The following is a 16,737-nucleotide window of genomic DNA, read 5'->3' on the forward strand; positions in this document are numbered from 1 at the left end:
TGTGTATTGTCAAATTTACCCTTATGTTTCTCGAGGTGTATTTTTCGGAAGCACTTTTTTTTGATTTTACGCTGATTTATTTCGTAGATACATCTACGAAACCGTTTTTAACTGAATTATTTGGGAGTTTTCCCGATTTAAAATACTTTGGTAAATGCATATTTGGAAAAACTCAAATTTTAGAAGAAAAAAATGTGCTTTAGGAGGTGTATCTACGAAAACAGGAACATAAATGTAATTGCGACAGATACCTAAAAGTATTATGGAAAGTACTATTAAGAATCTATTAGATTTTTGTGAATGTATTATTAATTAAAAAAAATATATATAGCTTTTCTTATATAATTTTTTATTCAAATAACCATGCTTTTCAAAAATATTTCTCAAATAACCAACTTTTCCAACTAATTTTTAAAATAACCCATTTTTAAAAAAAAAAAATTGGAACGTAGAAATATTTCCAAATACATTGAGGACTTCTTTTAATAGAGAAGAATTGCCTCAATTTGAATTTGCACATCCTATAGACTTAACCAATCCAATTGACGACCATGTTTAAAGAACAAGATGGGTCACCAATTCATCTGGCACCTTAATGCATTTTTTAAATTTAAATATGATTACATACGATAATATTTTTAACACTAATGAGGACGAGCAAGTTGGTCATACTGGCCACCGGTTCCACACCCCTACCTACCCTAACTTGTTACGATCGCGGTTGATTCACCTTAGGTGTTTGAGGATTCGAGGTCCCAAGAACATCATCATCACTAGATTCCCTAATATGCTCTTGCATTTTTAAGTAGTCTTGTGTATGCATTGACACACAACCGTAACTGAGTTCGTGACCCATGCCGATTTTGTTGGGTTGTATTAATGAGGTTATTGGTGTGTGGCATGATCGATTGAATGGAGACAATGGTGTGAATGATTCATTGGAGAAAAGAAGAGATAGTTGTTGTTGTTTTTGGTAACCCCATGTTTGTTACATGTTTTGGTGTTGTGATGTTTGGACATTTTGGGTATGGTAGGAGGAAGTGTTGGTGTTATATGTTCCTTACGTGTTTTGGCTATGGTAGGATGATGTGTTGGAGGCATATGGATGTTGGGTGTTTTGATAATAAGCATGTTGGAAGTGGTGGTATGGAGTATGCTTTTGGTTTTGTGGTTGGGTGTCTGACATGTATTGGTTGTGGGTTTAAGTGTTTGTGGGTCGATAATTTTTTTGGGCATGGAGTGGCGAGTAAGTGGTCTGGTAATTTTGTTGTGGTAGGGGGTTTAGACGTTGAAGCTTCTTGCGTGTAAGTGGTTTGGCGTGGGTCGTATAAATACCTATCTTCGGAGAAAAACCCAATTGTAATCAACCTGTACCAATACATATAATTATTAGTTGGTTTTGATTTAGTTGGCATCACAGCGTCAGTTAAGACTCGTTGTTGACAGGAAATAGAGACGCCAATCTAGACCAACCATGTGCTTGGAGCTAAATGACGCATCCATAAAATGTAGATGTGTCTTTATTTGCGTCTTTACACCAAGAGCTATATAGACAGGACAAACTAGTCATACCCCAACTATATGTTCCTATTTTATCTATATTTTATAATGAGGGTAAATGCAAACCAGAACCTTTATCTTCAAGAAATGTTAATGAACCAATTAATAGCATAATATAAAATCTAGTTTTAATTATTTACATTTCTTTTATATAATTTTCATTTAATGTTAAATCGCGTAAGTAAAATACCTTGGTCTCTTGAATTATTATCTAACACGTCAACATCCAAAATTTCCTCGAATATTGAATTTTTGCGAGGTTGGTTTTTTCATTGACTATCTTATCCTCAATAGGTAGACCTAGTATGTACATTCACCGTTTGGAAAGAAGAAAGTGTGTGTTTCAGGTCTCCACCTTTCTTCTAAAGCGAATATAAGCTTAGCATCACGAAGTAGGACGATATTTTGCTAACATGACCAAAATTGGTGAGCTCTAAGTAAGGTTGAATAAACAAATTAGAGGTGACATATTCATGGACACGGGTACGAAATTTAGATGGATCCTAAAAAAAAAAGAAAAATAAGTTTTTTCATAAAAATGAAGGGTTAGAAAAAATGTAGTTGTAATTGAAGCGAAATAAACATTTACTTAAGTGAGAAAATATGAGAGTAGTATTTGTTGGTGGTGAAAATATGAGAGAATGTGAGTATTTTCTTGTGATGAAAATAAACTGAGTTGAGGTTTTATTTATACTGAAAGGAGTGATGAAATGTTGGTAAGGAAGTTGCTGAGAAGTTGTACGTGATTAATGACTGGAGACGCTGCAAGTTTCCTATACTTTGCTGGTTGCACAGGGTGTATGTTTTATAGGCTTTACAGGATTCAGATGCATGTCGGTTTTGCAGGATTTGCAGGTTGCACAGGATTCACACGTGGTCAACACCAGTGCTAGTTGGACTGGCGACGCCTATGAAAATTAGTCAGCAATCACCAATTGAACTGACGAGTCTTATGAAAGGTGATTGGAAACGCCAATTTTTTCTACCCTATTAAATATCTCCTAAACCAAGTTGAGGTCAATCTAAACCAATTTTAGAACAATCTCAGACCAAAATACTCAAGCTATGTCTTATGCTTTCAAATTATTAAAATTAAAGTTAGTTTTTAAATACAACTTAATTTTCAGATTATAAGTTTTTATGTCAATTTAAATTAGTGTATTTTTAGTGAAAGGTTAATGAAACAAACAATCTACATAGCATATATTAAACTATACTTCATCTACCGTCAACATGTATAAGAATTTAAAGAACAAAATATTGGTAAGTCATAAAAAGCCTCTATCTTGTGACTTAGCAATGTCTTATTCTTATTTTGAGAATATTTGTCAACAACAACATAACAAATATATGCAATAACATAAAACAACATACATTTTAGAAACAAAACACTAACAACATACAACATCACAAGATATATTAAATTGTTTCAAGAACACACATTTTATTGAAAATGATCGTGAAACTGGAACAAATTATGAAGTTCATCTAGTTTGTGAAGCTATGAAAAAGAAATATAAGGTGAATGAAGTTTCCACAATAACTTCATACTTCTTATATTTTTTTCATAGCTACCCAAAGCGTATGTTCGATAGCCACACATGCGCTTTGTTAAGTCGGTGAAGACGAATATGAAAAATCATGTCAACAAACAGTTATCTATATTTATCAACAACAACATATAACAACAACAAAGTTAATGACGATGAATAAGAGAAAAAATCTTATGAAAACCATGTGAAACCTGACAACAACATAAACGAAAATGAGAGAATAATGAAGAAGAAAAATACCTTCATATATGAGGAACAAGATTGACGGTTATTCTGTAGAATAGGAAAACTAAAGATGAAGAAGAAGAGAAAAAATGGGTTCTAGGATTTGGCTGTCAAGGATACAACGATACTGTCAAGAAGCGAGAGTTTACTCGCTTATATATAGGTAAAATTTTTCACAACGGTTTTCATTACCAACTGTAATGATATCCCTTTTATTTATTTTTTAAAAATCTAAATAAAAAAGAAACGGCGCGTCTTAATGTTAAAGGAATAAAAATTTTAGGACGTTGAGGTTCGAACTCATGAAAGCTTGATTTTATCACCACGATGAGCATCACAACTGTTATTATATCCTAACAATTTTTAATTTAAAAATTGAAACAAATATATGTTAGAGTCTGGGCATTGTTGTTTGCGCATTTTGTAGTAGTGTATAGGGTGCAAGCAGTCTCATCCTATAAATAAGGAGGTACCCTCATTGTAAAAATATAGTACTTCACCGAAAACTCTATTATATATAAATTTTTTTATTGCATAAAAAATGCATTTTGAATCCTCCCCTTCATTTTTCTCTCCTTCCTTCTCCATCCTCTCTATCTCTCTCTTAATTTCATTCTCTCTCTTGATTATATTTTATTTTTTAATGATGAGTGAGAGTAAGATTAAGAGAGAGATAGAGAGGAAGGAGAGGGGGGAGAGAAAAATGAATGAGAGGATCCAAGTCTTAAAAAATGTATATAATACTATTATATTGTTTTTACATAAAAATATAATAGTCTTATATTTTACTTTATTTAAAAAACACACGGTGAACGCGCCAACGTAATAAAACACGTTTTATGAGTAGAACTGAAACGTGAGTCAAATACATTATATTCTTTTTTTAATTATTATTTTTTGGTTATAAAGACTACATTGTTTTCTGCTGCCTCAATAGTAGAAATCGTACTAAAAAGTACAACACAATATTCTATCGACGAGGCAAAACAACACCAATCTATTACACCCAGGTTCGTTCTTCCATTCTCATGCCTCCTTCGATTTTTCTTGTCCAAAAATATTTAGAAATAGATGAAATTGAGAGTTTTTTTTTTTTTAAATTTGTTTAGGATTTATTTTAAAATATTAATCTTTTTCTACCAACTCATGAAACTGTTAATAATAGTTAATTTTTGTTTTAGGGTTAGGGTTTTTATATAGAAAAGTTGTTGCTTTTGTAGGGAAAGTTATGGTAGGTGGCTATTAATTTGTGATTTACTGCTGGATTTTCAACATTATGAGGGAGTAATAAGTTGATATTCTTTTAAATTTTTAGTTAAGGTGAGAAATGGGGTTTTGATTTGTAGCAGGGTTGTAGGAAAATTAATCCGTGGAAGGAGAATTTTTTTTTATGGGTCTCTGGATTTTATATAAAAAAGTTGCTTTTGAAGGAAATTTAGTTAGGTTGCTATTAATTTGTGATTTAGTTATGGATTTTCAACATTATGAAGTGTGGAGCTGAAATGATAACTCTTTGTTTTGTAAATTCTGCTCGTAAATTATTGGGTACTTGGGAATTTTGCTTAACTTGCCATCAGTAGGCTGGATGTTTAGGATTTGTGGCTGCTGTTATGCTTTGACCCTTGATAAATGCAGAGGAATATGGTTGATGCGGCTGCGATGCATTTGCAAAGGCCTCGAAAACCTTCATATTGCAGCTGCAATGCATTTGCAAAGGCCTCCCAAACATTCATATTGTGGCCGACATCGTGGTTGTGGACCGTAATGTCAAACTATGGCTGAAACATATTGCATAGTGTGTTACATACAGCTCAAGTATAGAAGGATAACTAGATGTTTATCATAGTAATGAAGTAATTAATATATGTAGAGTTTTTGTCCTTCCATTGATTTTCATAATACATACTGATTTTTGTGTGACAGCTAATTGAATTTATATGGACTGCATTTAGCAGTGTCGTATTTACTTTCTTATCTTTCTTTTTGCAGTGAACCATCTAAATGAGTCTTTCACAGGATCCACCCAGATCATTTTTCCCCTTTGGAAATCCTTTCCGGATGATATCACCTAAAGGCTCTAAGTTATCTCCGCAACTACTGGCAGTATTGGGTGCTTTTGAGGAATCTCTGGAAGAGAGGCTGAAAAAGCTTATTCCTAAAAACAAGGATGAAGTCGCCAGTTTGTCGTGGATGACTTCGGCTTTGCAGGCACTTTGTGAAAGTCACAATGACATTAAAACCCTCATGACAGACCTTGAGCTTCCCGTGACTGATTGGGATGAGAAATGGATAGATGTGTACTTGGACATTAGTGTGAAGTTGCTGGATATGTGCAATGCATTTAGCTCTGAGTTATCACGTCTAAACCAGAGCCGCCTTTTACTTCAGTGCACGTTGCACCATTTAGGCTCTTCCTCGTCCGATCAACTTTTTCGGGCATGCTCTTCACTTGATGGTTGGAGCCAACATATGAGTTCTAAAAACCCTAGAATCGAAAAATGTGGCAGCATTTTGGATAATCTGGTTGAGTCATCTGATATGCCAAAGGTTAAAAAGTCAGCAAAAGGTAAGGTTTTGATGGAAGCTATATATGGAGTAAAGGTGCTGACAGTATTTGTGTGCAGTGTGTTTGCTACTGCTTTTTCAGGCTCTACAAAGAACTTGATGGATATGGATGTGGCCGATCATTATTCCTGGGCTCCCGCTTTTAAAGTTCTGCAGAATCTTATTAATGAAAATATTAGAGTTAGATTTTCAAGTGGGAGATTTACTGTATTGAATGAGCTGGAAGCAGTTGATTTGTCTGTGAGGGAATTATACCCTAATATCCAAGGTCTTGTACATACAATTGAGAAAGAATCACATGCAAAAACCGTTGAGAAATTAGGCAGAGCAATGGAGAATTTCTCTCAAGGACTAGATCTTCTTGCAAAGGAGGTGGATGGCTTTTTTCAAGTGGTTTTGTCTGGCCGTGATGCCTTGCTAGCTAATCTGAGGTCGGTTACTTTCGGCAATGACCATATCTTGGGAGATAAAAGTGATGCACAAGTGGTCAATTGAATATGTTGCTGCATACATCTGGTATATACTTATGAATCTAGGTATTGGGTTTTATCTTTTGTGATTGATAATGTTATTCAATCTTGTTTTACTTATATTGAAGTCATCCTTAGTATTAATAGGCTTTATAGTTGTATTATGGAACTGCTGAAGTTTGTAGTCGTGATATTCTGTGTATCGAATCGAAGTACAATAAAAAATGTATATAAAAAGTTATTTATGGTTAAAGATGTTGGTTAAGTTGTCACCTACTTACCTTGAAATCTTGAGATCCTTTTAAGCTCTCTCAGATTTGAAGAAAATCATCTCAAATTGAGAACTTTAATGTGGCATCTGTTTATTCCACTTCATTTGTAGAAGTGACGAGGGTCACACTGAAATTGAGAATTTTGATGCCAGGGCCTACTATAATAGTTGTATCCCCTCATAATCAGATTATTTAGATTGTATTTTCTGTGCATTATGGTAGAGTTTGAACAAAAAACTTGAGGGCGTGTTATTTTTTAAAATGTTTCATTAACGTGTAGCCATTTACTAGTGAGTCTATTAAAACAACACATGGATAAGCAACGAGTATATTTTGTCAGTTAGAAGATTGAAAATATCTATTTTCAGATATACAGGTTCTCAAGAAAGAAATATCTTTATTTTCGGATATAAAGATTCTCAAGAAAGAAATAACTTCTCATACCAATACTTGAATGTTAACATGAATGTTAACGTATTGCATTATAACATTTAATCAATTATTAAAGACTTGGTGAATGTATGATTTATTTTATTTTTATTATATCTCATTTAATTAAGGAGATTGATTGTATTTTCTCTTATAAAAGAGTCCATTTATTCATAATAATAAATCACAATATTATTTTCTATATCGTTGTTTAGGTTCACTTGTAGGATCAAACTCGAAAATCCTAAAGGCCACTTTGTGTAAAACGTTCGAGAAAAGTGTGATGTAATTTGGCATAGAATACTTTCAAAATCATATGAGGCTTTTTTGGTTTCATCATCATTCCAATCCTTTGGGCTTTTTTGGTTTCAGATATACAGGTTCTCAAGAAAGAAATATCTTTATTTTCGGATATAAAGATTCTCAAGAAAGAAATAACTTCTCATACCAATACTTGAATGTTAACATGAATGTTAACGTATTGCATTATAACATTTAATCAATTATTAAAGACTTGGTGAATGTATGATTTATTTTATTTTTATTATATCTCATTTAATTAAGGAGATTGATTGTATTTTCTCTTATAAAAGAGTCCATTTATTCATAATAATAAATCACAATATTATTTTCTATATCGTTGTTTAGGTTCACTTGTAGGATCAAACTCGAAAATCCTAAAGGCCACTTTGTGTAAAACGTTCGAGAAAAGTGTGATGTAATTTGGCATAGAATACTTTCAAAATCATATGAGGCTTTTTTGGTTTCATCATCATTCCAATCCTTTGGGTGTTTTACAACTCCATCTTCACCTATGGAAATAAAAGGTCTCTTGGTGACGGCACATCACAAATTTTTGTCCACTGATAACAAGTGTACGTTCATGATTGATTTTCAATAAGTAAAATTTTCACCTTTGAAAATCGACACTTTATTGTACGTTCCCTTTGGATCGTCATCGTCCGCACTATTCCCAAAACTTTTGGAATCAATTAGACTTAATCAAAACACCAGACTCTAATACCAATTGTTGGGTGAGAATATGAGGTAAGAAAACAGTCTAGGGGGTGTTATGTAAAAGGGTTCCAACTTCTATTCATTTATCATGCCTTATGCCTTATATGGGCTACAAGACAATGTTGCAATACAGATGTGTGGGCCTTTCCCTATTTAGGCCCAACGGGCCCTATACAGAGTATAACCCCAACAAACTCTCCCTTAAGTTGATCCCTATACAACAATAGATCAACTAAAAACTATAACACAAAGAAAAAATAGAAAGAAAACTAATGCAGGATTAACTAGTAAAACAATCATTTGATGTTGCTTGAGTCACACATTCCCAAGCCCTCCCTTAACTTGAAGAAGGTTTCAACTTTTAAAGCCTTGGTCATAATGTCTTCCAATTGATCCTGTGACCTGCAAAATTTCATCTCAATGACTCCATCATTGCTGAGTTCCCTTAGGAAATGATATCTTACATCGATATGCTTGCATCTACCATGCATAATGGGATTCTTTGATAGCTTGATGGAAGAACTGTTGTCACGGTTTATGATAGTGCAGTCACTTTGCTTTAAATGTAGATGGTGCAACACAGTTCTCATCCAGACACACTGACAAGCACTAGATACTGCTGATACAAACTATGCTTCAGTAGTGGACAAAGTGACAATTGGTTGTTTCTTTGAAGACCAATAAATTTCACTTGATTCCATTGTAAAAACATATCCAGAGGTGCTTTTCCTATCATCATGGTCACCTGCATAATCGGAATGAGTTCAGCCCTACATTATCAAGCTACCATTAATTCTTTCTTGTACAGGATGCCAAAATTTAGTGTTTCTTTCACGTATCTCATAATCATGTTGACAGCTGCAACATGTAACTCAGTAGGTCTTTCCATGTACCTTGCAGCCAAGCAGACTGAGAAGGTCATGACTGGCCTTGTAGCTAACAAATACATCAGACATCCAATCATCCTCTTGTAGAGTGTAGCATCTGTGGCTTTCCCTTTTTCATCTTTCACAAGTTTGTAGCCAAGCACAATTGGACTGCACACTTTGTTACAAACTTCCATGTCAAACCTTGCCAGAATTTTTGATGCATATTTCTGCTGATGAATGAATATTCCTTGGCTGATTTAACTAACTTCAAATCCTAGAAAATACTTCATTTTTCCCAAATCAGACATAGCAAATTTTTCTTTCATAGACTGTTTGAATGCTACACTAATCTCTTCATCATTTCCAATGTAGATTAAATCATCTACATACAAGCTAACAATGAGTATCTTTCCCTTTCTTCCATGTTTGACAAACAGGGTGGGTTCATGAGAGCACTTGTCAAATTTTTCAGTATAAAAAAGCAGTTCTATCTTACTGTACCAGGCTCTAGGTGTCTGTCTCAGCCCATACAAAGCCTTCTTAAGCTTGTAGACTTGGTCCATTTCACTCTTGTGATACCCCAATGGCTGTTCTGTAACACCCATTTTCTAAACCCCAAAACATAACAAATATTCATAGAGTATAATAAAATGCATAAACAAAAAGGGCATCACATGTTATTTTCACCGCAATGAAAACCTAAAACTAACATACAAAGCATGCACTAATCATCTTGTAACATAATTTGATACATTATGTTTCCATATATTATGCATATCACACGCAGAATAATAACTTCAAGAGATTTCAATGAATATATCCCATACTATATCCATCTACCAAATCATATAACATAAGCAATTCATATATTTTCATGTCATATGAATCCAACATTGGCACATAGCCATTAACACATTATATCCAACATCTCAAGTCAAACATCATAAAAATAACAATATCTAATAATAAAATATGAGTTCAAATAAATCCCCAAGTGTTACATGATATGAGCATTTGAATCACTACCTAATCAAAACGATAAAACCAAAATGCTGCTCGGCTAAATCCTCAGACAAGCTCACTACTCGTCGAAACCTGCACGATGTAACAATGAACATCATTCAAACAGAAGGGTGAGAATTCATATCAAAATGAATACATATTATATGAACAATGAATATAGCATACATTAGCATTATCATTCATCACACTTCATAATTGAATAAGTTCCACAAGTATTGCGCACACTACAATTCTCAATTACCGCACAAAACAATCACTTAGCACACAATGTGACTCGAATTTAATAAATGTGACTCTATGCATGTGGTACCATTGTGAGTATCAAGCTCACCGCTCCCGATTAAAAACCAGAGCCACGCTTCCGATTCAAAAAAAAATCAAAGCTCTCAAAATATGAACATTAGTTCATCGCTTCCGAATCGGCAAAAGGGAACAAAGCCGTTCATGTTTACACACAAGGATCAAAGCTAACCGGAGTTCCAACTCCCCATGAATGCATGTACAATTATCACAAACATATGCAATAAAGATTCACCATACAATCTTAACATACCGCATATCACAATAATTCCACAATGAATTATCCACCAATTGTACAAAACACACATTTCAAATATCAATCAAAAAATGCACAACAATTAGCATGTATTCATTCACACTCATCATGAATCTCATATCACATATCATGCCAACAATTGTTATTCACGTCTTATCAAGTCATAACGCACAAACACATAATTACGTGTTATTCACACAGAAACTCATAATTAATTAATCAAATTCTAACCAATCATATCCTATCATATAGATAATTACATTAGCTTCCTAATGCTTCAAACGACACAAGAAAAGGAATTACGGATCAAAAGTTATGCACATTTGAATTTTCACAAAACAGAGCATTTTCACCCAGCGAAAGATGTCACTCGCCTGACGCTCCACTCCAGAATCTTGGTCACGAAAAACCTCCTCTTGCCCGCTAGTCTCTCCCGGCAAAGATCACAAAACGCGTACTCGCCCGACGAAGCACACCAGAAACAAAAAATGCTGATGCGAATTCAACATCCCAACACCAAACCAAATCCGATTTTTAACCAACCAAACTAATTTCAAGCAGCAATTTATCACATGTTATGGGTTCCTATTCATGTTTCTAGTTATGGATCATCCATACAACACATTAAACATGAACAAATCACCAAAATCTCATTGATTTAACATAAATCATAACATTTCTAAATCTATGAAATTGAGAGATGATTATCTAGTATACTATCATACATACATATACATTCAAGATAATAGAATTCTCCCCCTTACCTTAGATTAATCTCCTTCTATCTTCAAGAATCTCTCAAATCCTCTTCTCTTCTCTTCTCTTCTCTTCTCTTCTCTTCTCTCTTCTTTTTCCCAAAGTTATGTTATGAAAATGATCTAACCTTCTTACTACTCTTTTCTATCTAATTTGGGCTTAACCCATTAACCCTCTTAGTATTATATTTCTACCACTTAGGTCCAATTAGATATATCTCATTATACCACTAATAGTTTAATTAATCTAATTAGAACAAAACACCAAATTAATTAATTATTATACCACAAAATAATTAGATAAAATAAATAATTAACAAAAACATCAAATAAGATAATTAATAATATAACTAATAAAAATCGGGATGTTACAACTCTCCCCCACTTAAAATATTTTCGTCCTCGAAAATTTACCTCAAACGAACAACTCTGGATACGATTCCTTCATCTTATCCTCGAGTTCCCACGTAATGTTGTCATCGGCCGGTCCTCCCCAAATCACTTTCACCAAAGCGATTTCCTTACCACGAAGCTTCTTAACTTCTCGATCTTCAATTCGCATAGGCGATGTATCTACTGTCAAGTTATCCCTCACTTGAACATCATCCAATTGAACAATATTGGATGGGTCCGTAATGTAACTTCTCAATTGAGACACATGGAACACATCATGAAGATTAGAAAGTGACGGTGGTAATGCAATCTGATATGCCACTTCACCTACCTTCTCTGAAATCTGATACGGACCAATAAAACCCGGGGTCAACTTACGCGATTTCAAAGCCCTACCAACACCCGTTACCGGCGTAACTCGAAGAAACACATGTTCATCCTTCTCGAACTCAAGTGCTTTCCTTCTCTTATCATAGTAACTCTTCTGAAGACTCTGAGACGCCTTCATCTTCTCTTGAATTACCTTAATCTTATCTGTAGTCTGTTAAACCATCTGTAGTTTGAGCTGCTGACAATAACCTTCCATGAAGTTTCTAATTTTAGAACGAACAAAGATTATGTTATTTCTCTAAATAATTTAATAGTTTAGTTAAAGAACAATATACACAAAAAGTAAATGTGGGTTCCACTATCTTTTATTTTATAAAATATATATTATTATAATTTGTCTAAATAGAATATTTTTAAAATGATCATATGACAAAAAATAATAAGTATTTGTTAGAAATAATTTACTTTTTGAAATAATGTAAAATATTTTATATTTTTATTGTTTTAAAAAAATATCGTACTCAATTGTTCACCTTAAAAAAATTATTTTAAAAAAGTAAAGTTAAAAAACAAAAACTTTAAAAATAAATGATATATAAACTTTTTGCACTTTCTTCAAAGATTGACTATTAGAAATTAGGATTATCATCAATTTTTTAAATAATTTGAGGTTTAGTTCCTATTTGTCTATTTGTTTAACAGGACCAAAGTAAACTGATGTCAAGTTTACATGTATGATTCTTACTCAGTCTTCATTTGCTTGTTTATCAAATTTTATTTTCCCTTCGTGGTCACAAAATTGACCATTTAGTTTTTTTGTTTTGTTTTTGGAAGACGACCATTTAGTTTTAAATGTTGAAAACGATCGAGTTGGAATATAATGTACAAGTCGTCCCTCGTCCAATTTTCCAATAATAGGACACTAAATAAATAATAGTAAATTTCATATGGCCAATACTTAGAAAGTTTATGAATTTTTTTCTTTTTTATACAGAAAATTTAAAATAGGGAGATGATATCATAATTTAAAAAAAGTTTTTTAAAAAAAGTTTTAAGGAAATATATTGTATTAAAATATACAAGGTTTAAATGATCTAGTTTAATCCATTCATTTTAATTTTTTTAGGATTTTAATCTCCTATCTTATTTTGAGGTCATTGTTTATAATATTTGAACTAAAGTAATGATCTATCATGACTTTAGTGACATAATTTAAATTATATATTATTTTTAATTATTTTTTATTTTAATAATAATACAAATTATATATTCACAGTAAAAGAATTGTAATAGTTAAAATTAAATTAGCATTAATTTTTTTTAAAGAATAATTTTTTAATTTATTTATTAACTTTTAATGGAATTAATTAATTATAGTTTTAAAATTTAAAATTTAAAATTCAGCAATAGGAATTCGATTTTTTTTCGTAAATTGGAGTGAATAGAATATTTAACACCCTAATGCATTAAAAACACTAAAAAGTGGGGGACATGTAGCCAAAACCCTCAGGAAACTAAGATAGAAACCAAGCTTCTTACAATAAAGATCTGCCCAAAGCTAAGATGGAGTGTCATTCCACCAAATGAAAGATGAGAGTGTTAGATCAATGTTGGCAAGAGTATCTACATAAGAATTGCCTTGCATGAGGATATGAGAAACCATAAAGTTCATGCCTATAATTCTAATAATACAATTTTTCCACATATTCTTCACCTGCCAAGGAATTGAAGTCTTTGAAGAAAAAACTATTTTCACTAATTTTGAATCTTCTACTCTACTATCTATTCATTAATAATTGATCAAATTGCCTAAATTATCCTTTCACCAAAATTTATTTGCACTAATAAAAGGGCATTTTTGTAACTAACAAATTAAGTATTCACTTTTTCAACTTTATTGAATGGATGCCCCAAATGTTAGTTTTTCATTGGTCCGACTTAAATAACATTTTCCCTACAACTTTATTGCATGAATGATGACATCACATGTAAGCCATGGATGATGGAAGTCATATTTAATTATGGCATAAAAATGTGTAAAATGAGTATGGAGAGATACAAGGCATATAGTTTGAACTCATTGTCTCACTACAAACTCATTTTAATAAAAATATTTGCAATTAGACAAGAAGAGAAAATTTATAATTAAAATAAAATAAAAAATAGAGATAAAAAATTGTGCTTATTTAACTTATTAATATTTTGCTAAAATCATAATATAAATATCGTGTTTAATTTTGCATGTCTGCAATTTTATTATATTAATTTTTAATTTATTGTTTTTATCATATATCAAATGATTCTTATTATTAATTTATTATTACTAAAAGTATCAAATTATCAATTTTTTAAAATTTGTAGAAAATAAGAATTTTTTTATTCAATTTAACAATATCATGAAGTGTTACGAGATTCAACTAAATTCAAATACAATAATCTTCATTTCTACTATCTATTCATTAATAATAGATTGACCAAATTGCCTAAATTATCCTTTCACCAATCTATTCATTATAATAGATTGACCAAATTGACTAAATTATCCTTTCACCAAAATTTATTTGCACTAATAAAAGGGCATTTTTGTAACTAACAAATTAAGTATTCACTTTTTCAACTTTATTGAATGGATGCCCCAAATGTTAGCTTTTCATTGGTCCGACTTAAATAACATTTTCCCTACAACTTTATTGCATGAATGATGACATCACATGTAAGCCATGGATGATGGAAGTCATATTTAATTATGGCATAAAAATGTGTAAAATGAGTATGGAGAGATACAAGGCATATAGTTTGAACTCATTGTCTCACTACAAACTCATTTTAATAAAAATATTTGCAATTAGACAAGAAGAGAAAATTTATAATTAAAATAAAATAAAAAATAGAGATAAAAAATTGTGCTTATTTAACTTATTAATATTTTGCTAAAATCATAATATAAATATCGTGTTTAATTTTGCATGTCTGCAATTTTATTATATTAATTTTTAATTTATTGTTTTTATCATATATCAAATGATTCTTATTATTAATTTATTATTACCAAAAGTATCAAATTATCAATTTTTTAAAATTTGTAGAAAATAAGAATTTTTTTATTCAATTTAACAATATCATGAAGTGTTACGAGATTCAACTAAATTCAAATACAATAATCTTCATTTTCACGGGTCATTATCACCATAATTCATTTTTATTTTAGTTAATAAAATATTTTAAATATTTATAGCTATTAATAATTTTATAAATATTTATAACTATTAGACGTATTGGATTTATCATGTCGGTGATTTGCTACATATTTATTTTAAATGTTTTTAGTTATTAGTGATTTTATAATAATTATATATCAGCAATAATCAAGTCTTATCAAATGATTATTGTTTAATTGTAGGTGTATTGGACTTAAATTTTTCATCTCATGTCAGTCTGGAATGTTCGCATGTGACTATACCTTTAAAAAAAATTCTCAATTTTAAAATTTTATTTTTTTCTCCCACTCACATGTCCTTTTTTATATGGTTCTTTATTACACACAAAATTAGCACATGAATACGATAATAAAATGTTTAATCTTACGGGCCACTTTCAATACAATGCCTATTTTATTTTAAACAACAATAAGTTTTATTTGAAAACTAAAGTATTTATTTTCAATTTTCAAAACGATTCTTATGGATATTCGATTTTCAAAGAATTGGGAGTATAACAGAGCAATCAATAAAACTCTAACTCTATTCAAGTAAAACAATTCCTTTTAATTATGCATATTGCTCATAATTCCTTTTATTTATATGTTTACGTTGATTTCCGGTAAACAACCGCTAGTCTTCCAAACTATAATAAATATGATTTGGTTACTCGCAGGATCTACTAGATTGATCCTAGGACATAGTCAAAAAGATTGTTATTCGAACCATGTTTATGATTTGTCTTGAAAATAAGAATTACTCAATCGAAATAATAAAGGTTAGGAATCACTTAGTTATACACGTAAATATAACTCCAGCGAAAGGTAAGTCAAGATAAAACATAGGACAAAAACTGTAAAAGTGCAAGAATCTTAAAGTGCAGAAATGTTAAATACTTCAAAGATAAATAACATGAAAATAAAGAGTGCAGGAATGTAAATGGCAAGAAGTAAACGAAATGCAATAATATCGAAAGATACTTGAAAATAAAGGAAAATACACATGTATTAAAATGGTGGTGGTGTCATACGTACATTTCTCAGCGAACTTTTTCTCTTAACACTTGATACTTGAGTAATATGTGAGTGATTTGTACAAAATGAACACACTGAATCCTAACATTAGAACCCTTATTTATACTAGTTTCGACCTTAACGGTCCTACGCTAATCTAATGCCACGTTTCTCATGAGAATCCTCGGAAAGCCATCTGTCTCTGGACAGTTATGAAAACTTCTTCGAATTTCAAATCCTCCCGCCTGAATCCTCCTTCGACGCGTGGCAATATAACTTAACATTTAAAATACCACGGAAATATACTAAGCATCAGTACTTAACATATTTCGTAAAATTTGTCTAAGTCTCGAAGATATACACTCCTACTAGTTTCAGCATTCACTATCTTCGTTATGACTAAAAATTCTTCATTCTCGAAACATGGCCATCAGGAGCCATTTTATCTTCAAAAGATGGTCATCAATAACCACCTCCTTCAAATTTCAGACCTTCGAAGGACATTTCTTC

The 16,737-nt window shown here is 31.6% G+C and overlaps 1 protein-coding gene across 2 annotated transcripts; it reads left to right on the plus strand.

The window, feature by feature from the left end:
* Positions 1 to 4,208: 4,208 nt before the first annotated feature.
* On the plus strand, positions 4,209 to 6,945 carry LOC131627803 (protein BPS1, chloroplastic-like). Of its 2 annotated transcripts, none has more exons than XM_058898662.1 (2): positions 4,209 to 4,348; positions 5,328 to 6,943. In XM_058898662.1, the coding sequence occupies exon 2, from the start codon at positions 5,340 to 5,342 to the stop codon at positions 6,396 to 6,398; it is 1,059 nt and encodes a 352-aa protein (XP_058754645.1). In that variant the 5' UTR covers positions 4,209 to 4,348; positions 5,328 to 5,339; the 3' UTR covers positions 6,399 to 6,943. The 2 variants fall into 2 exon arrangements, with proteins under 2 accessions (XP_058754645.1, XP_058754647.1); XM_058898664.1 differs by lacking the exon at positions 4,209 to 4,348 and adding an exon at positions 4,382 to 4,658 and having other exon boundaries at positions 5,328 to 6,945.
* Positions 6,946 to 16,737: the final 9,792 nt, after the last annotated feature.

This window comes from Vicia villosa, unplaced genomic scaffold, assembly GCF_029867415.1.
Source record: "Vicia villosa cultivar HV-30 ecotype Madison, WI unplaced genomic scaffold, Vvil1.0 ctg.000402F_1_1, whole genome shotgun sequence".
Classification (NCBI taxonomy): Eukaryota; Viridiplantae; Streptophyta; class Magnoliopsida; order Fabales; family Fabaceae; genus Vicia; species Vicia villosa.